Source organism: Corythoichthys intestinalis, chromosome 13 (assembly GCF_030265065.1).
Source record: "Corythoichthys intestinalis isolate RoL2023-P3 chromosome 13, ASM3026506v1, whole genome shotgun sequence".
In the NCBI taxonomy this organism is placed as follows: Eukaryota; Metazoa; Chordata; class Actinopteri; order Syngnathiformes; family Syngnathidae; genus Corythoichthys; species Corythoichthys intestinalis.
Window position 1 is genome coordinate 54,698,760 of NC_080407.1, and position 21,444 is coordinate 54,720,203.

Below are 21,444 nucleotides of genomic sequence, written 5' to 3' on the forward strand. Positions count from 1 at the left end.
CTGGAAATGCCGCAAAAACAACAGAAAGTGACCGATAAACAGGAAGTGGCCCTTAATGCCCTAAAATTAACATGAAATGAACCAAAATGTACAGGAAGAGACTTTGAGATACCCAGAAAACAAGTACATGAAATGACACCGAAGTACCTTAAATTACAAGGAAGTGGCCCAAAATCAATAGGAAATGACCTGGAAATGACCCGAAATCAACAGGAAGTGACCAATGAACAGGAAGTGGACCAGAAATGCCCTAAAAATAACATGAAATAATCCAAGATGTTCAGGGAGGTACCCATAATTACCCTAAAAAACAAAGGAAGTGGCCTAAAACTAACAGAAAGTGATCTGGAAATGTCCCAAACTCTACAGGAAGTGACCAATAAACAGGAAGTAGCCCGGAAACGGGCTAAAATCAACAGAAAGTGATCCTAAATTTACAGGAAGGGACACTAAGTTGATCACCAAGCGTTCCAGACACACCTCGGTGTTGTCATTGAACGGTTCGAAGCAAAGAAACTAGCTTTTAGCCATCAGCCAGTGAAAATGAGTCAGCAACGGTGGACCCATGGGGGGTGTTGACCGGCATCATCTGTTCTCAACTTCTTCACAAATGAGTGTCGAACGTTGCCAAACACCTACTCGCAGTCGTCCTCCTACCTCATGTTTTTGTTTATCTTGTGTTTATACCCAAACCTCCCCGAATCCGTACTCTGGCACCTATTGAAATTGGTAGCGTACGTTCCGTCAACGTTTGGCGGCCTCTGCAATTGAACTCGCGCGCGACGGAATCCATTTCGGTTTGAAAATGTGTCAACGTGACAGCTGGAGGTTGAGTGGAGGATGAGAGGCTGCCTAGCAACCGCAAACCACACTCGTCAAGCTTCAACCTGCAAACAGTTGGCGCGTGTAGGATGCTGAATATCTGTTTGCATCCTAGGATTTCAAGAGGGCAAAAAATACAAATAAAATCAGAGAGACAGCGAGAATCAAAAGTGGTATTTTTGCCATGTGGCAACATTGATTTTGCCATGTGGCATTTTTGTGCCATGTGGAAGAATGGATTTTGCCATGTGGCATTTTTTTTTGCCATGTGGCATTTTTTTGCCATGTGGAAAAATTGATTTTGCCATGTGGCATTTTTTTTTGCCATGTGGCAAAATTGATTTTGCCATGTGGCATTTTTTTGCCATGTGGAAAAATCCATTTAGCCATGTGGCTTTTTTTTTGCCATGTGGCATTTTTTTGCCACGTGGCAAAATGGATTTTGCCATGTAGCATTTGTTTTACCATGTGGCATTTTTTGCCATGTGGCGTTTTTTTGCAATGTGGCAAAATCCATTTTGCCACGTGGCATTTTTTCTTTGCCATGTGGCATTTTTTTGCCATGTGGCAAAATCCATTTTGCCATGAAGCATTTTTTGCCATGTGGTAAAATCCATTTGCAATGTGGCATTTTTTTGCTGTGTGGCAAAATCCATTTTGCCATGTGGAATTTTTTATGCCATGTCGCATTTTTTGCCATGTGGTAAAATCCATTTTGCCATGTAGCATATTTTTTGCCATGTGGCAAAATGTATTTTCCCATGAGACATTTTTTGCCATGTGGCAAAATCCATTTGCCATGTGGCATTTTTTTGCCATACGGCAATATCCATTTTGCCATGTAGCATTTTTTTTTTTTTTTGCCATGTGGCATTTTTTTGCCAAGTGGCATTTTTTTGCCGTGTGGCAAAATCCATTTTGCCATGTGGCTTTTTTTTTTTTTTTTTTTTTGCTATGCGGCATTTTTTGCCATGTGGTAAAATCCATTTTGCCATGTAGCATATATTTAGCCATGTGGAAAAATCAATTTTTCCATGTGGCATTTTTTTTTTGCCATGTAGCATTTTTTTGCCATGTGGCAAAATGGATTTTGCCATGTGATATTTTTTGCCATTTGGCATTTTTTTGTTGGCAAATTTTATGTTTTATTGCCACATGGCAAAGAAATGCCACATGGCAAAATCCATTTGCCAGATGGCCAAAAAAGGCCACATGGTTAAAATGGATTTTGCCACATGGCAAATACCACTTTTGGTTCTCCGGCCTGCTGCCAAATGGCAAAAGGCTGTAAACAGACTAGCTTGAGCTTCACGCACACAATACTGAAGCATGCTGGGAAAAGCATACCGTTCATTCCGTGAAATATGGAGTTACGTTATGTTCTGGGGCTGCTTTGCTGCATCTGGTACAGGGTGCGATGAAGTTTAAAGACTATCAGAGTATGCTAGGTCCTATTCTTTCGCTTGACGTCATCTCGTAACTCACGACGGGCTTTGTCTCGTTTCCTGTTTCTGCTCCTCGCTTCCTTCCCCTTCAAAGAATCGGATGCGGGTGTTTCCTCGTTGCGTGTCTGGGAACTGAAAAAAGCTCGTGATCAGCATAGGGCAGCGCGTCCCCATGGGGGACGCACCGGGCAACAAAAGAACCATTCACCCTCTACTGGCAATACATTCATTTCAATTCATAGCAGAAATATGATTGGATATCTATCATCGTCAATGGCAGTGAAAAAGTGTATACTTACCTGGATGTGTTGCGAGGTGACGTCAGGCTGGATGTGATGCTAATCTGTTCAACTAGTTGCAGTGTGTAAAGACAACGTTTGGAGGTCTGTTGCTGCGGCAACAGTCTTCGGACCGCATCTGGGTAGAGGAGAAAACGATACAGCTAAGAAGTGTGCGCACCTGCCAAAAGGGGGCGCCAAGTGCCTCGGGGGTACAACATTTGGGTGGGTGGGGCTTTGGAACAGAGAATATAAATGGACTGACTGATTGGTGGAGGGATGTCCATTCACTAGCCGAGCCTTTAGTGATGACTTCATAAACAATAAGTCGACAAAAACTGAAGATGTTTGAATGGTTGGACTGGAGTAGTTTTCAAATGAGTGTGAAGTGGTTGAGGATGAGAATCAGGACCTTCAAAATGGAGACTGTGGGCCTCATTTGCAAAAAGGTGGATTACCCTCTCTGTTGCAGGGATGAGATCCTGCTCCAGGTGGAGGAGTTAAAACACCTTGAGGTTTCCTAGCTATGGTTACAAGGTGTGGGTAGGGAAGGATAGTCCACAATCTTGGGTGCAATTGGCAAGTGGTCTAAATTGGTCATTTTTTGGAAGGGTGTCGTTATTTGCAGAGGATTGAGCCACTGCAGACTTCTGTGCGCTCTGTCCGCAGTGTTGTCCTGCAAAGGTTTTATTTTTAGTTGGCCGTTCTGCCAAACTTAATATGGGAATGGCACGTCGGGGTAGGGGTCTTCTTTCGGCGGCTGAGACGCTACGCTTCTCCCGACAAGAGACTTCCAACAGGTGGCCGTGCGACCTCCTACCCGCACCCTTCTAATTGTGACATTTTGGCAGTCCGTCATTCTCCTGAGGAGCGTAACCCCCCTCGTGTCGTCAGCGAGTCCATGCGGAAGCGCTTCTTAAGGAGAGCCCCTGGCCGTCGGTCCCGCTCTTCTCTCGCCAGCAGGGACAGGAAGCAGACTTGGTTTTCGGGACCATCGAGTCAAGGTTGAGAGAGCGGAGGAGAGGACGAGAGTCATGAAGTGGGGCTGGACGATTTTGGGGGTCCTCCTCACCGTGGGGGCCCTGGTTTCCTGCGAGGACGGCTTGCGGATCCCCCAGTACGACGGCAAGGACCGTGTTCACGACCTCAGTGCTAAGAACTACAAGTCCATCATGAAGAAGTATGACGTGATGGTTATTTACTACCACAAAAACGTGGACGGGGACCGCAACGCCATCAAGCAGTTCCAGATCGAGGAGCTGGCTCTGGAGGTGGGTCAGTGGGAAGCTGGGGTGGGTTCTCGGGATTCGCTGGAGGGTTCCCGTATGGATTGAGGGTCTTAAGTTCTCATTGGGTTTTGAATATTTTCGGATGGATCTGCAGTACCGCGTCCCGACTGGGAATTGGGAGCTGAAGCAAAATTTCAAAATGCAACTCCCATGCGCATTTCATTGAATTGCATCGTACTCAAACTGGTTCTCAAGGGCCACAGTGGGCCCTGGTCTTTGTCACAGGTAGTTTAACCAACGAGAAGTCCAGGGAAACAAGAAGCACCTGATGCAATCAACTGATTGCACTTGTAAGACACCGGATTGGTGAAAATGAGGGTTGCCAACAGTCCCGGATTGGGTGGGACAACCCGGAACTTAGGAAGTTCTAGGTAACCAATCAGAACTTCCTAAATTCCGGGATGTCCCGCGCAATCCGGGACTGTAGGCAACCATAGTGATGGGTTGCAACGAAAACCCCGCACCGACTGCGGCCCCACTCCCGGTCTAGACCATGCCTGGTTAACGGTTATGTAGTACTTGGAACGAAAAACCTCAATATCGTGGTTTTTGTGCTAATGCTAAGCTAGTGTCCGCACTGAGTGGTAATAGCTCCGCTTATTACTTTTGCTTTTTTTATTTCACGTTTGGTGCGCGGGGAAGAAAGTCAGTCTGTTGCTATGGTAACCAAACCACATGCATTTCCTCCTGGCAAATGGAGGTTGAAAATGGCCTTTATTCAAATTCAAAAAGAACGAGAGCATGGGAGAAGGTTCCGTACCTGCCGATGCTCAGTCATACTTGTTTTCTTGTAGTAAACAAGCTCTGGAGAAAATACTTTAGTTGCGGTGATAAGTGAAGCGCTGTAACATCGTCAGCGCCTTGGCTCCTCCCAGGGTTCTTTGTTTAAACCAAATTCAGTTCTGATATGATTTTGACATCCAATGAGTTATCACGAGTAGACGTCCAATCCATTTGAAGTAAATCAACGTTCATTCATTCTCTGGTTGTTGACGTTTGGTTAAAGTGCTTCTGCCTAAACAGAAGCTACAACCACGATATGAGTGCAGCAAAGAAGGTTCAGAAAGATAGAAGTACCCCGAAGATGTTAGCTCGCGTTGGGAAAAAAAACAATTGCGCCTCGGGGTCGCGTCACTCGAGCTTGTGGGGCTGCGTAACCATGCCAACAGCCCGACTAAACCTGTCCAAAAGGCCGAAGTGACTTCATCCCTTTGGCAGCGAGTTTGCAGAGCAGCTTGTGTTGCATCATCTGCCCCCCCCCACCCCCGCGTGTGACCTCTCCGTCAAGTCCAATGAGGAGATTGGAGGCCTCTTTAAGCTCCCGACTGAACTTGGAGGGCGGCCATTAGGTTAACTGCTGCTGGACTGTCTTAGTCCAATGCACCTTGATACTCCTCTATTTGTTTACATGCATCTTTCATGATGTTGTCTCTGTGCCAAAAGCGATGATTAATTTGTGTGTATAGCAAATATGTAGGGAGAATATGTGACGGACCAATTGGAAACAAGCTATCGCACTTTAACCTGCAGAGAGAGTAGCACCTGTCGCAGAGTCTCAAAGTTGAATCCGCGGCCTGCACCTCCCTTCCCCTTGTGAGTGTTTGGGGTTCGGCCGGGTGGGGGTGGGGAGCCTGTCAATTGTTGGCTCTGGTTTCACTCCGATTTAGAAAGTGCAAGGCAGCAGTCCAAAGCATTTGCTTTTAAGGTCATGAGGTTGCCAAGAAATGACGCTGACCTAATGCAGGAAGTTAGCATATGTGGTGAAAGTACTGAGGGGAATACTTACCTTTCTCGGACACACGATATCATTGTTAGGATTACTCCAACACACTTAAAATAATCAATCAGGGAACAGTATCGTTTCTCATATTTATTGTAGGACTGTTTGTCTTACTCCAACACACCTAATATAAACTATATAGCGCTTATAAAAAGGAGTAATGAAAAGAAGCAGAATCGAGGGCATAAAAGATACGCAACGCCATCTTATCACATAAGCCAAACATGTGCCTCACGAGCAAGATTGATGCACAAACTCTCGCAATCAGTTCTCCCGGGCACTCCAGAACAAAGAGCAGGGCGTTCTGTCCTAAAACAAGTAGCATCGGAGAACACCCAATATCCAACTGATAACCCAAGCGACAAGACTCCAAGAGCCCCCTTTGACGCTGAGAGGGCAGAATCCACATCCTCGTTGCCCAGACAACAGTAACTCCCAAATCCTCCTGTGCAATCAACAAAAGGCAATAAGCCCACGAACACCCTTCTTCCTGTCCACGGCCTTCAAGCTTTCAAAAGACTGAACATTTAGATAACAACTGTCGCTTCTCAGGGACATTTGCGAATTATCCGTTGTTTTGCCGACCCTGGATCCAGCATTTCCTCTCCGTCATCTGTTTTTGCCTTGTTTTTGACTATTGTCGACGAATAAATTGTCAACCTGTTTTCGGTGAGTCAGTACAAAGGGTTAACACCGGCATGAACTTGCGGAGTCGGCCTCCTGGCCTCCAGCGGAACGCCATCTGGTTCGGCTTTCGCTGTTCCGGCGGCCTTGGCCGGGGGGCTGAATTCCTTCCGTACTCTGATTTGAGTGGACTCAAGTAGGGAAGTACAAAAAGACGGCTCCTAGCAACTTATCTCTTCTCTTCACAGTTGGCAGCCCAGGTTCTGGATGATCTGGACGATGAAGACATCGGATTTGGCCTCGTGGATGAAAAGAAGGACACGGCCGTGGCCAAAAAGCTCGGTAGGCTTTTCACATTTTTCGAACCTTTACAGACAGAGTTGGGCGTGAATCTGAAGTCTCAACTGACTTTTAGTATGGAATTCCGTAGATATTTCATTTCTCTTAATACGACAGCTCTCTATTCCACCCGTCAGGCTTGGATGAGGTGGAGAGTGTCTACATCTTCGCTAACAACGAGATCATCGAGTACGACGGCGAGCTGGCCGCCGACACCTTGGTGGAGTTCATCTATGATGTAAGCACCGAAACTTGGGGTTTTTGAAAACCGACAACGAATTTTACCCAATCGCGACCAATCTATCTGTCAAATCAAAACTTCTGATCTTCTCGCGACACAGCAAAATCTTAGCTTGGTCCGGGTGGGTTTTGTTCTCAGACAGGACTCGGCTTCAGACAGTGTATCGTCAACACTATGGTCTACTATGTGCGGTCTAAAGAAATCCTTGTGAGATACCAGAGATGACGGTTCCTCTGATGTTCTTTTCACTGAAACAGGTGATGGAAGAGCCCGTGGAGATCATCGACAATGAACGGGAACTGAAGGGTTTCCACAACATGGATGAGGTCATCAAGCTGGTGGGCTACTTTAAGAGCGAGAAATCTGCTCGTAGGTGGACGGCGCAGATACGCAAAGAAACCCCGGAGCAGTCTTCTCAGCCCTGACGTCTTTTGCAGATTTCATCGAATTCGACGATGCCGCTGAGGAGTTTCACCCATTCATCAAATTCTTTGCTACCTTCGACCCAAAGGTTGGTACTTCCCAGTGCTAAAACCAAAGTGGAAAGATAGCAGTCCCGTTTGGATCACTACGAGGTGTTGTTCTAGATCGCCAAGAAACTGAAACTGAAGATGAACGAGGTGGAGTTCTACGAACCCTTCATGGAGGAATCGGTCAGCATTCCTGGCAAACCGTACACCGAAGCAGAGTTGGTTGAATACATCGAGCAGCATGACAGGTTCGAGTTCGGTGACGGAACCTGAACGCCTCTACCTCCGGACTAATGACTCACTTTTGTTTCTTTCAGACCAACTCTGAGGAAGCTGCAACCTCACAGCATGTACGAGATCTGGGTAAGGTCAAAACCAAAGTAAAGTTGCTACAGCTTTTATTCCAAACCCTCTTTCTACAATATTTCAGTGTGTAGTAAGAAACTGTGGTGCTACTAGAGAGTTGACCGGTAGCTAAGCTAGCCATCTTTTCTATGAATGAAAACCAGGAGGACGACATCGACGGCGAGCACATCGTGGCCTTCGCTGAGGAAGACGACCCAGGTGGGACTCGGGTGCCCAAGTGGCGAAACAACGACGGGGTAACTTCTTTTACTCTCCTTAGACGGCTTTGAGTTCCTGGAGATCCTGAAGGAGGTCGCGCGCGACAACACCGACAACCCCAACTTGAGCATCATCTGGATCGACCCAGACAACTTCCCCCTGGTAGGAGGGGACATTCTCAGAAAGATTATAAGATGACATCTTTCCCGTTTGAAATGGAGAGACAGCGAGAACCAAAAGTGGTATTTGCCATGTGGCAAAATTGATTTTGCCATGTGACATTTTTTTGCTACATGGCAAAATCCATTCTGCCATGTGGCTTTTTTTTTTGCCGTGTGGCATTTTTTGCCATCAGGCAAAATGGATTTTGCCATGTGGCATTTTTTCTTTGCCATGTGGCAAAACGGATTTTGCCATGTTGCATTTTTTTCTTTGCCATGTGGCATTTTTTTGCCATGTGGCAAAATGGATTTTGTCATGTGGCAAAATGGATTTTGTCATGTGGCATTTTTTTGCCATGTGACAAAATGGATTTTGCCATGTGGCATTTTTTTTGCCATTTGGCAAAATTGATTTTGTCATGAAGCTTTTTTTTTTGCAACGTGGTAAAATGGATTTTGCCATGTGGCATTATTTTTGCCATGTGGCAAAGTTGATTTTGTCATGTGTCATTTTTTTGCAATGTGGCAAAATTGATTTTGTAATGTGGCATTTTTTTGGTATGTGGCAAAATGGATTTTGCCATATAGCATTTTTTCTTTGCCTTGTGGCATTTTTTTGCAATGTGGCAAAATGGATTTTGCCATGTGGCGTTTTTTCTTTGCTATGTGGCATTATTTTTGCCATATGGCAAAATTAATTTTGTCATGTGTTTTTTTTTTTTTTTTTTTTGCCATGTGGCAAAACGGATTTTGACATGTGGCATTTTTTCGTATGTGGCGAAATGGATTTTGTGGCAATTTTTGGGGGGGTATGTGGCATTTTTGGGGGGTGTATAGCAGTTTTGCAGGCCATGCATGGCCATGCACGCAAATGCCATTGACGGGTATGCACGTCCAAATTTTCCATTCATTTTAAATGGCAAAAAAACGTGTGGCTGTGATTTTTGACCATACACTTTACATTAAAGGGCATTGACATTCAACTGACACCCATGACAGGCTTTGCCATTGACGGCTATGCACGTCCAAATTTTCAATTAATTTCAAATGGCAGAAAAACATGTGCGGTTATGATTTTTGACCTTACACTTTATATTACAGCGCATTGACATGCAATTGGCACCCAAGTCAGGCTATACAAAAAAAAAAATGCCACATGGCAAAATCCATTTTGCCACATTGCAAAAACCACTTTAGTTTCCCAGCCCAGCTGTTGAAAAGTGAGCCATGTTCTCTTGTTCTCAGCTGGTTCCATACTGGGAGAAGACCTTCCGCATCGACCTCTCATCCCCTCAGATCGGCGTGGTGGACGTGGAGGATGTAAGCAGTCCGAGTTCCACAGGTGGCGCTTACGTCTTGACGCTGATCACCTTCTTTCGGTAGGCTGACAGCGTTTGGATGGAAATGGACGACCACGATGAAATGCCCACGGCGGAGGAGCTGGAGCAGTGGATTGAGGATGTTCTCTCAGGAAAGATCGACCCCGACGATGATGACGAGGAGGATGATGACGATGATGACGATGACGACGATGATGATGACGATGACGACGACGAAGACGACGACGACGATGATGATGATGACGACGATGACGATGATGATGATGACGACGATGACGACGATGATGATGACGACGATGACGACGAATAGAATCGTCAACTGTTTCCGTTGACTTGTAAAATGATTTTTTTTTTTTCACTTCCGAATGTGGCGCGCCAGTAGGTGGCGCTTCAATGAATGTTGACTCGACAAGCTAACTACGCTGGCGTTTTGTACTGGTCACTTTGTCTGAAACATAATCAGAAAAATTATAAACAGCAATCGCGTTTCATAAAGTAACTGTTTCTGCTCCCTCATCTCAAAAAATAAAAATATACGTGGAAAAAAATAGTCTCGCTTGTATTGTTTGCCACAAAACAGAACAAAACAGGACAATGATTGGAGCAGTTTTGAATCATATATTTGAGTTTTGTTTCATCTGGAAAAACAAGCTGTAGCATAAGTTAACTGTTTAGCATGTTCATTTTAGCTTTGAGGAATCAGAGGTTTTTCCGCCACGGGACAGATGACGACCGTGTCGGAGGCCTTGTCGCAGCAGTACAAGTAGAAAAAGGGTAGAATCTTCCCGGTCAACCTTTCGCAAAAGGTGTAGATGTGCGTGCGGGCCCTGACGTCGTAGAAGGATATCTGTCCCTCGTCGTAGTCCACGTACACGCCCACCCGCTTGGGTTTGGAGGCCAACGCCAGAGAGAGGGGCGGCGCGGTGGACACGCGGTACCCTTGGCCCTTCTTCATGGCGAGGGCCCAGTATCCGTGGGCGCTGCTCACCGAGATGCGGCCCTTCCTCTTGACAGAGGACTTGGCCACGCCCAAGTACCAGTCGTCCTTCTCGCCCACCTGGACCTCCCAATAATGTCTGCCGGAGGTGAATCCCTCTCGGCCCAGAACGATGACCACCGTGTCGAAGCGGTCGGGGTGCTCCGGGAGGTCCTGCCACGCCCCCAGGTGACGCACCTGCCGCCTGTCCTGCGAGAGCTGCAACCACGGGTTGGCCGTGTCCGGGTCCAAAGTCACGTCCTCTACACCCGGAAGGATGTGAACTTAATTAGGCCATGTACATCCAGGTAATTCTATTCCGAAAAGACTGTCTTAATCACACGTGCAGTAAAATATTTGACTGTAGAAACAGTGAACTGTAGTGTGAAAATTGAACAAAAAATGTACTTCAAATACAAAATTATGTCACATAACATAAGTGAAGTAAGTAGTGGTGCTGTGAGATCCAAATTTAGTATTTTGTATGACTTCCATGGGCTTGAAGGACTGCATCCATGCGTTTCGGCTAGGATTCATACAAGTCATCAGGAACATCCAAGAAAGACGTCTTGCATACCTCCCAGAGTTCATCAACATTCTTGGGTTTCGTCTTCCATGCTTCCTCTTTCATCCTATCCATGTCTGGTGACTGGGCTGGCCAGTCCTGGAGGATCTTGATCTTCTTTGCCTTGAGGAACTTTGAGGAAGAGATTGAAGTATGCAATGGCGCACCATCCTGCTGCAGAATTTGTCCCTTTTTATGGTTAGGAATGCAAGAGGCAGCTAAGATTTGTTGATATTTCAGACTATTTATGTTGCCTTCCACCCTGCAGATCTCTTGCACACCCCCATACTGGATTTAACCCCAGACCATGATTTTGCCACCACCAAACTTCACTGTTTTCTGAGTGAATATCCATGCGGGCTCCAGTTGGTCTCCTGCAATATTTGCGGCGACTGTGGTGTAATTCAATGGAAGATTCATCTGAAAAATCCACCTTTTGCCACAAAACAGTGAAGTTTGGTGGTGGCAAAATCATGGTCTGGGGTTACATCCAATGTGGGGGTGTGCGAGAGATCTGCAGGGTGGAAGGCAACATAAATAGTCTGAAATATCAACAAATCTTAGCTGCCTTTTACATTCCTAACCATAAAAAGGGACAGATTCTGCAGCAAGATGGTGCTCCATCGCATACTTCAATCTCTACCTCAAAGTTCCTCAAGGCAAAGAAGATCAAGATCCTCCAGGACTGGCCAGCCCAGTCACCAGACATGAACAGGATGAAAGAGGAAGCATGGAAGACGAAACCCAAGAATGTTGATGAACTCTGGGAGGCATGCAAGACTGCTTTCTTTGATGTTCCGGATGACTTCATCAATAAAACAACAGGATCCTCCAATAGAGAGAATCTTGTGTTTGTCATTCTTGGTTAGAAACGAGCAAATCACAAAAACAAGCCTTCTTGTGTTTATGCACCAATACAAATACAGGTAGGGGGCGGGTCATTCAGCTTACCTGTGTACTTCAGGACTTTCTCAATCTCTGCGATAAAGATGAGGAGAATATAAACTTTACAGTATGAAAGAGTTCTAAAGAGAAAGGGTATTTCGCCTATTTCTCTACAGCAAGTATTTTCGTGGAAGAATTTATTTAACGGTTAAGAAGACGCAGTACCTTTATCGGCCAGCTTGTCCGCCATTTGCTTGAAAGTGGCTTCCAGTCTGGTCACCGCCGTCCTGATCGAACCGATGCTGATATCAGTGGGAACGCTAGTGTCAGTCCAGTCTTGAACGGACGGCTGCGTGCTCATAGCCGGGAAGTTCTAAAGAAGCAAAGCAGAGAGTAGTTGCGGAGAACTCTGTGATTCCACCTCATCTCCCACCTTCAGGAAGTGAATGTGGTCAGTTCTGTCCATGTTCTCCAGATCGTTATCGCGCCTCCTAAGCTCCACGATTTCCCGCTCCAGTCGGGCGACCAGATCCTGGGCTCGGTTCTCCGTGCGCTTCAGTTTCTCCTCGATGGCCGCGACCACTTCAGCCTGAGTATTTTGGATGATGCGAATCAGCTCGGAGAAGACCTGCTCGCTGTCCTCAGTCTCTCTCTTGGCGCTCGCCTGTCGTCATAAGACAAGACGCACAAAGTCGGAAGCTGCTCGGAGCTTTGACCTTTCTGAAGTTCTCACTTTGTTGAGCTCCACGGAGTGGTTGAGTTCCTCAACCTTCCTCACTCTGTCCTGGATCATCTCCTGCACATCCACTTGGATCTTCTTCAGGTGTGCCTGTAATACCGATGGTTCAAACCCCGCAAAAAATTGCCACATGGCAAAAAATGCCACATGACGAAACACATTTTTCCACATGGCAAAATAATGTCACATGGCAAAATACATTTAGCCACATCCCCAAAAAAAAGGCAACATTCCAAAATCTATTTTGTCACATACCAACAAAAAATGCCACATGCCAAAATCAATTTTGCCACATGGCAAAAATATGCCACATGCCAAAATCAATTTTGCCACATACCAAAAAAATTCCACATGCCAAAATCAATTTTGCCACATATCAATAAAAAATGCCACATGCCAAAATGCCTTTTTTCAAAATAATGCCACATGGAATAAAAAAAATGCAACATGCCAAAATCCATTTTGCCACATACCAAAAAAAAAAAAAAGCCACATGCCAAAATCAATTTTGCCAGATACCAACAAAAAATGCCGCATGCCAAAATCCATTTTGCCACATACCCCCCAAAAAATACCAAATGGCAAAAAATGTCACATGACATCCATTTTGCCACATGGCAAAAAAAATGCCACATGCCAAAATCCATTTTGCAACATACAAAAAAAAAAGCCACATGCCGAAATCAATTTTGCTGCATACCAACAAAAAAGGCCACATGCCAAAATGCATTTTGCCACATACCCCCCCAAAAAATGCCTCATGGCAAAATAATGCCACATGGCAAAAAAAAATGCAACATGCCATAATCAATTTTGCCACATAGACAAAAAAGTGCCACATGCCAAAATAAAATTTGCCACATAGCAACAAAAAATGACACACCCAAAATCCATTTTGCCACATACCAAAAAAAATGCCACATGCCAAAAAAATTGCCACATGACTAAATACATTTTGCCACATGGCAAAAAAAAAGCCACATGCCAAAATCCATTTTGCCACATACCCAAAAAAATGCCACATGGCAAAAAAAACATCACATGACAAAATACATTTTGCCACATGGCAAAAAAAATGTCACATGCCAAAATCAACTTTGCCACATAGCAAAAAAATGCCACGTGCCAAAATCAATTTTGCCACATAGCAATAAAATGCGACATGACAAAATCCTACTGTACAGTAGGTCAAGTTTTGTGGAATTTAACAGAATTTCGGTACTGTATTAACTCACCCTTTTCTCGGTCCATTCGCGCTCAACGGGGACGGTGTAGTGCGCCCGGTGGTCAGTCTCCGTGCACAGGACGCACACACACGTCTGGTCCTTCTTGCAGAATAGCTCCAGAAGCCGCTGGTGCTTGGGGCACATGCGGTCCTCCATGTTGGCCACAGGCTCCATCAGCTCGTGTTTGGTGAACCTGCTGGCGTGTGATACCAGGTGCTCCTCGCAGTAAGAGGTCAGACACACCAGGCAGGATTTGACGGCTTTGGGGCGACCTTGGCCAAGGCAGATGTCACAAAGGACTTCCTGCCAGGATGGAGGTGCCAGAGGCGCAGATGGGGGTTTCTCTGCCGCAGGTGTCTCCTTGACCTCCATTCCTCCAATGTCCACTTCATGTTCTTCATTCAAAAGCCTCACCTCATCTTCTTCCCTGCGTCTTTCCACATTCCATTTCCTCCCTTTGGCGGTCTTTTCCACCCCAGTCTTCCTTCGCATCTCCTTAAACTGCTCGGCAATCTCCCTCAGAACAGTGTTGACGCTTATGTCGGGCCTCTTGTAGAAGGACTTCTTGCACATCGGACACTGGTAGAGCGGGCTGCTCTTCCAGTAGCCCAAAATGCAAGCCTGGCAGAAGTTATGTCCGCACGGGATGGACACGGGGTTGGTGAAGACATCCAGGCAGATGGAGCAGTGGACCTGCTCTTCCGAGAGGTTCCCGGGGGACGACATCCCTGCACGGCGAAGAGGCAGCGTCATGTTAACCCGCCGGCCTTTTCCCACCTGCTGTCACATTTAGAGGGATTAGATCCCGAAGTGGTAGGAAGTCAAGTGCCATTGCCGATGATGACCAAAGATAGATGTGAATTTAGTTTATCACGTGCACTGCAACTCAAATGGAGTCCCCGTTTGGGATATTAGTCAATAAGAAGAACTACTTTAAAATAACCTTGACATGGACACGCTGGTGAGTTTTTAGACATGGAAACATGAGATTTGTCCAGTGGAGATTGCAGTACCTGACAAGTCTTGTCGCTTGCATACACATGGACCTGAAGTGTCCCTCTAATATATTTGTAATCAATTTTATCTTACAAGAAATGGATCATCTTAATCCCAACAGGTTTTGGAATAACATTTCGGTGCCAAACAAAACTGCTGAAAAGTGTTCTGATGTTTACAGTTTGGTAAAGCCCATTGAGTCAATTTTTGCAATGACTTGTCGCCTTGTCAAATGATGCACACAATCCCAGATTAGAGCTTCACCTGTTACCAATAATGGATCAATGAACACTCAGGTGTGTATAAAAAGAACCCCAGTGCACTAGACTGCCATATCAACTGCAACCTGACCTCTGACAAGATGCTTAAGATTCCTCCTAAGACCAAAGTGTTAATTATCAAGAGCCTGAAGACCAGATCCACTGCAGATGTGGCAGGCACCTTCAATGTGTCTCAGCGTCAGGTACAGAGGATAAAAAGAAGTATGAACAGACGAGAGACGTATTTGACAAGCCCAAGTCGGGCAGACCCCGCAAGACAAATGCTGGGGAGGACCGGTTTTTGGCTGGAAAATCCAAAGCCAGCCCTTTTTCAACTGCAGCAGAGCTCCACGAGACCTGGTCACCTGAAGTCCCTGTGTCAACCAGAACAGTCTGTCGAATTCTGTCTAGAAATGGCCTCCATGGTCGAATCTGCCCAGAAACCATCATTAAACAAAAGACAATTTAAAAAACGTGTGGCATTTGCCAATGCCCAGAGCCTGTCAAAAGAATAGATGCTGGAAAAGTGGCAAAAGGTGGATTTCTGAGCTGAATCTTCCATTGAATTACACCACAGTCGCCGCAAATATTGCAGGCCTCCCAGAGTTCATCAACATTCTTGGGTTTCGTCTTCCATGCTTCCACTTTCATCCTACCCCACACATGCTCAATGATGTTCATGTCTGGTGACTGGGCAGGCCAGTCCTGGAGGATCTTGATCTTCTTTGCCTTAAGGAACTTTGAGGTAGAGATTGAAGTATGCGATGGAGCCCCATCCTGCTGCAGAATTTGTCCTTTTTTATGGTTAGGAATGTAAGCGGCAGCTACGATTTGTTGATATTTCAGACTATTTATGTTGCCTTCCACGCTGCAGATCTCTCATACACCCCCATACTGAATTTAACCCCAGACCGTGATTTTTCCACCACCAAACTTCTGTTTTCTGAGTGAATCTCGGATCCATGCGGGCTCCAGTAGGTCTCCTGCAATATTTGCGGCGACTGTGGTGTAATTCAATGGAAGATTAATCTGAAAAATCCACCTTTTGCCACTTTTCCAGCGTCCATCATTTTGACAGGCTGTGGGCCTTGGCAAATGCCACACGGTTTTTTAATTGTCTTTTGTTTAATGCTGGTTTCTGGGCACGGAGTCGACCATGGAGGCCATTTCTAGACAGATTTCGACAGACTGTTCTGGTTGACACAGGTACTTCAAGTGACCAGGTCTCGTGGAGGTCTGCTGCAGTGGAAAAAGATCAAGATCCTCCAGGACTGGCCAGCCCAGTCACCAGACATGAACAGGATGAAAGTGGAAACATGGAAGACGAAACCCAAGAATGTTGATGAACTCTGGGAGGCATGCAAGACTGCTTTCTTTGATGACTTCATTAATAAATTGTATGAATCCTTGCCAAACCGCATGGATGCAGTCCTTCAAGCCCATGGAAGTCATACAAAATATTAAATTGGGATCTCACCGCACCACTACTTAAATTGCTGATGTTATATAACAGTTTTGCATTTGATGTACATTTTTTGTTGAATTTTCACACTACTTTCTGTAGGCGACAAAACTTTTGTCTTGCCAAGATTTGACCTTTGAATTGAATCATTAAAAGTCAGGTTATTAGCAATTGTTTCTACAAAATGGATACGCGACAAGACTTTTATCAGGGACTGGAGATACAAATTGACATGTCTGTATGACAGCCATAAAGCACAATTTAAGTATAAAAGTCTTACAAACTCCTTGCAAGTCCCAAAGTCTAAAACTGTCAGCTTAAGTCTGACCTGAGCCTAGTCCCTACACCTTAGCCCCCTGTTGGGCCAGCAGCTGTTAAGCAAAATGTGGAAGAAACGCAGACTCACCGATTACGAGTTCATGCAACGGGCATTCCTAATCGTCACGAAATGCTCGCCGGACGAGACAAAGTGCCAAAAACGATGAGAACGACACCAAGAAGACCACGCAAGAAGACTCACCAGTTGCTTCGAGTTTTGGCAGCGCACTGACACACGAAACCAGCTGCTAGCGAGACGTAGCACCCAAAATATATACCCCCTCCCTTTAACCCAGATACACAAGCATGGAAAGGACAAAACAAATGTGCTATTTGTCAGGTCTTTAGAAAGGGTAAAGACATCTTTATTCAACACCACATGAGATTAATGAGTCAGTAAACATGACCTCCAAAGTCCTTATGGGAATTTTTCCACGATTGTCAGGAATGTTTGACAGGGGTGATGGCGAGAGGGGACGCGTTCTTTCCCTCCTGGCTGATGCAAGGGCTGAAGATGGGGTACAAGCTTTCGTTGAAAGTGTTGAGGAAGGTGTAGAGGTGCAGGCGGGATTTGGGGTCGTAGAAGGACACCTGACCGCCTTCGTAATCAAGAAAGATCCCCACTTTGGCGGGCAGCGAAGGAATCACAAGGGGAATGCGAGACGAGGCCAGGGCTTTCACCTGCCCGTTCTTCAGCCACAGGCACCAGTAACCGCCGCCCGGACTAAGCGTGATCTCGCCTTTGCGTCGGGCGGATGCGTTGGCTACGCCCAGAGTCCAGGCCGTCTTGCGGGTCACATCCACTTCCCAGTAGTGGCGCCCCGAGCTGAGACCCTCGCGACCCAAGACGAACAGCGCCGGGCTGAAACGTTTGGGGCCCTCGGAGTGAGATGTCTTGCGTTCCTCGTACTTCACCTGGCGACCGTCGTCGGAAAGCACCAGGTTCCTTTGGGCGGTGGCCGGGTCCAGTATGACTTCACCTGAAGAACAGAAAACAACTTTCGGACTCCTTTGCAGTTCAAGAGGCGCATAAACAGAGAGAGTGAATAAGAGGCGCCATCTGGTGGCCAATTTTAATACAAATAGACTCACTGGAGTAGTTCTGCACCTTGCGGAGTTCTGAAGCACAAGAGAAACGGGCAGTTGCGTTACAAAGAAAGCAAAATGACAAGTTGCAGTTTGGAAAACAACGGCGGCACATTCCCACCTTTGCCGTAGAGTCTTTTCAGCTCCTCCTGAAACTTGTCCACAAGCCCGCTGACTGACGCGCGGATAGTACCCAGGTAGAGGTCGGTATTGACGCTCACCGCTGACCAGTCGGTGGGCTCGGGCAAGGGCGGCAAGGTAGCTATGCGCTACACCAAACAAACAAGAACATCGAGTTACTTCACATCGTCACTCTTTAATGCTCGAGCACCTGCCCCATCTTCTACCTACCTGTAAGAAGACAACTCTATCCTCGGTCTGCGCCTGGGCGTCTAGTTCGTGGCTCCGCCTCCTCAATTGACTCAACTCATTCTCCAGGCCTCGCGCGAGCTCCTGCGCATGACGTTCGGCCTCGCGTTGCCTGGTGGCGATGAGCTCCACCAACTCGGCCTGGCTCTGCTCCACCAGCCGCTGTAGCTCGGCGAACACCTGCCAGCTCTCCTCCAGCTCCTTCTGGGCGCTGGACTGCAATGCATATGCGAAATGGCTTAAATTTGAGCATTAGCATATAACAGAAGGCAGGCAAAACGCGCCTTGGTGTAGATCAATAAATCAACGGCTGCTAACGTAAATGTTGCCTAACCCCCAGTCAGATCTGATTAAACGTCTAGCGCTTTCAATGGCAATCAAACATGAGAGTTAAAAGCTTAGCCCTGACGTAAACAAAGGAAAACAAGGCTTCTCCAGACTGGTCGCACTGGTTTAACAAGCACATGTGAACGCCTCAATAGTTGAGGTTTTAAGCTAGTATGCATTAGAACTACTCTCACCTTAATGACTTTAATAGATTGCTTGAGTTCTTCCAGCTTTTTGGCTCGTTCCTTAATCAGATGCTTCAGTTCTGACCGCTTCTTCCCGAGGCTACTCTATAGTAGCGAGAGACATACCAAAATCCATTTTAATACATATCAAAAAAAGAAAAAAAATGCCACATGGGAAAATCAATTTTGCCACATGGAAAAAAAAAAAAAGCCACATGCCAAAATCCATTTTGCCACATACCAAAAAAATGCCACATGAAAAAATCAATTTTGCCACAAACCAACAAAAAAATGCCACATGCCAAAATCCATTTTGCAACATGGCAAAAATATGCCACATGCCAAAATCCAATTTGCCACATACCCCCCAAAAATGCCTCATGGCAAAAAAATGCCACATAACAAAATACAATTTGCCACATGGCAAAATCAATTTTGCCACGTACCAAAAAAAACGCCACATGCCAAAATCCATTTTGCCACATACCCAAAAAAATCTCACATGACAAAATGCATTTTACCACATTGCAAAAAAAAAGATAATTCATATGAAAAAATACATTTTGCCACATACCAAAAAAATGCCACATGGCAAAAAAAAGTTTACCTGACAAAATACATTTTGCCACATGGCAAAAAAATGCCACATGCCAAAATCAATTTTGCCACATACCAAAAAAATGCCACATGCCAAAATCAATTTTGCCACATACCAAAAAAAATGCCACATGGCAAAAAAAAATGTCACATGACAAAATCAATTTTGCCGCATAGCAAAAAAATGCCACATGCCAAAATCCATTTTGCCACATACCAAAAAAATAAAAAATGCTACAGGCCAAAATCCATTTTGCCCCATACCCCCCCAAAAAATGCAACATGGCAAAAAAATGCCACATGACAAAATACATTTTGCCACATACCAAAAAAAATGTCACATGGCAAAAAAAATGCCACATGACAAACTACATTTTGCCACATGGCAAAAAAATGCCACATGCCAAAATCCCTTTTGCCACATGGCAAAAAAAAAAACGCCACATGGCAAAAAAAATGTCACATGATAAAATCAATTTTGCCGCATGGCAAAAAAATGCCTCATGCCAAAATCCATTTTGCCACGTACCAAAAAAAAAATGCCACATGCCAAAATCAATTTTGCCACATACCAAAAAAATGCCACATGGCAAAAAAAACGTCATATGCCAAAATCAATTTTGCCACATGACAAAAAATGCCACACGCCAAAATCCATTTTGCTACATACAAAAAAAATGTCACATGACAAAAAACATTTTGCCACATGGCAAAAAAAAAATGCCACATTGCAAAAAAATGCTACATGGCAAAACCATTATACCACATACCCAAAAAAAATGCCACATGGCTACAAAAATGCCACATGACAAAATAGAGCGGGCACGTTAGCGGCCGATCGGCAGGCCGGAGGCGTAATGCCGGCGAGACTCACCATCTTCTTCTTCCACTCGTGGTCCACGGAGACCACGTCATGAGACTTGTGCACGGTATCCACGCAGGCGGTGCAGACGCAAGCGTGGTCGGTGCGGCAGTAGACTTCTAGTAGACGCTCATGCTTCTTACAGATCTTCTCCTCCAGGTGGAACGTAGGCTCGATGAGCCGATGGGACGTCAGAGATTTCACCTGGGGATTCAGGTCATGGGATACATAGTGCTATTGTGATAAGGAGGAGCTAAGAATGCTTACCTTTCTGTGATGTCTCAGGTGAGTTTCACAGAAGGACCCGGGACAGTTGACGCACGACTTGTGTGCCTTCAACTTCCTCCCGATACAAGCATCACAGGGAATGTCGCCGACCCGCGCAAACTCCCCAGAGTCGATACTCGAGGCGGCCGGCGTTCCGGGGTCCACACTCAGATTAAGCGCGGATCCTCGCGCGGAAACCCCGGGACTTTCGGCCACCGCCATTCCCTGAAACTGAGCGGAGATCTCGGCCAGGACCCGGTTAACGCTCATTTCTGGCCTTCTGCTGTAGCTTTTCTTGCACATCGGGCAAAGAAACTTCTTGCTGTGGGTCCAGTAACCTTGCAGGCAGGCCTTGCAGAAACTGTGGCCGCATGGCGTCGACACCGGCTCGACGAACACTTCCAGGCAGATGGAGCAGCTGAACTGGTCCTCATTGAGGACGCGGCCTCCTGGGGAACTCATGCCTAGGGTCGCGAAGAGCGCACAGAGAAACTGACTGTCCCTTCCACAGACGAATTTGAAATTGAAATGGAACTCAAGTCGAGCAGGAAGCCACCCGAGTCGCATGTTAGGAATGTTGACCAACCTGACTAACCTTCATTTCTATTACAACATACTGACTGACATTTTAGCATTGAAATATCATTTGGGGTAAACATTAGCTGCTATAGAACATACTAGACCTCCCATCCATTTGGACTTTGGACATATTCATTAGCCTTCACCCAATCCCAATAGATGGGATGTCTAATTCCGTCAATGGCACAAAGAGTCATAGAGCATCTCATTTACTCGTTAATACGCTTGAATAACAGTAACAAGATTTGTAGCGGCATCAGAATGCGAAAGAATAACCCTGACGTTAAAAGAATTACTTTGTCATGTCAGTAAATACTCACTGTGCATGCTTTCCGGACGTCGCTCCCTTCGCAATGAGGCTGTAATTCCCACAGACCTCCCACGCCCTCCTT

The 21,444-nt window shown here is 45.8% G+C and overlaps 2 protein-coding genes across 2 annotated transcripts; one reads left to right on the top strand and one right to left on the bottom strand.

The window, feature by feature from the left end:
* The first annotated feature begins 3,404 nt into the window (after nt 1-3,404).
* Nucleotides 3,405-9,887, top strand: casq1b (calsequestrin 1b). Its single transcript, XM_057855690.1, has 11 exons — nt 3,405-3,816; nt 6,487-6,580; nt 6,715-6,815; nt 7,076-7,187; nt 7,256-7,329; nt 7,406-7,536; nt 7,606-7,651; nt 7,798-7,852; nt 7,914-8,014; nt 9,259-9,333; nt 9,397-9,887. Exons 1-11 carry the CDS (start codon nt 3,580-3,582, stop codon nt 9,661-9,663), a joined length of 1,293 nt encoding a protein of 430 aa, XP_057711673.1. The 5' UTR covers nt 3,405-3,579; the 3' UTR covers nt 9,664-9,887.
* Nucleotides 9,880-21,424, bottom strand: btr12 (bloodthirsty-related gene family, member 12). The gene is made up of 14 exons (XM_057855406.1): nt 20,474-21,424; nt 20,219-20,410; nt 18,757-18,852; nt 18,218-18,451; nt 17,988-18,135; nt 17,873-17,899; nt 17,237-17,760; nt 16,983-17,028; nt 13,754-14,472; nt 12,513-12,608; nt 12,213-12,443; nt 12,005-12,152; nt 11,846-11,872; nt 9,880-10,592 (listed from the first exon to the last, which is right to left on the bottom strand). Exons 1-14 carry the CDS (start codon nt 21,038-21,040, stop codon nt 10,039-10,041), a joined length of 3,609 nt encoding a protein of 1,202 aa, XP_057711389.1. The 5' UTR covers nt 21,041-21,424; the 3' UTR covers nt 9,880-10,038.
* Nucleotides 21,425-21,444: the final 20 nt, after the last annotated feature.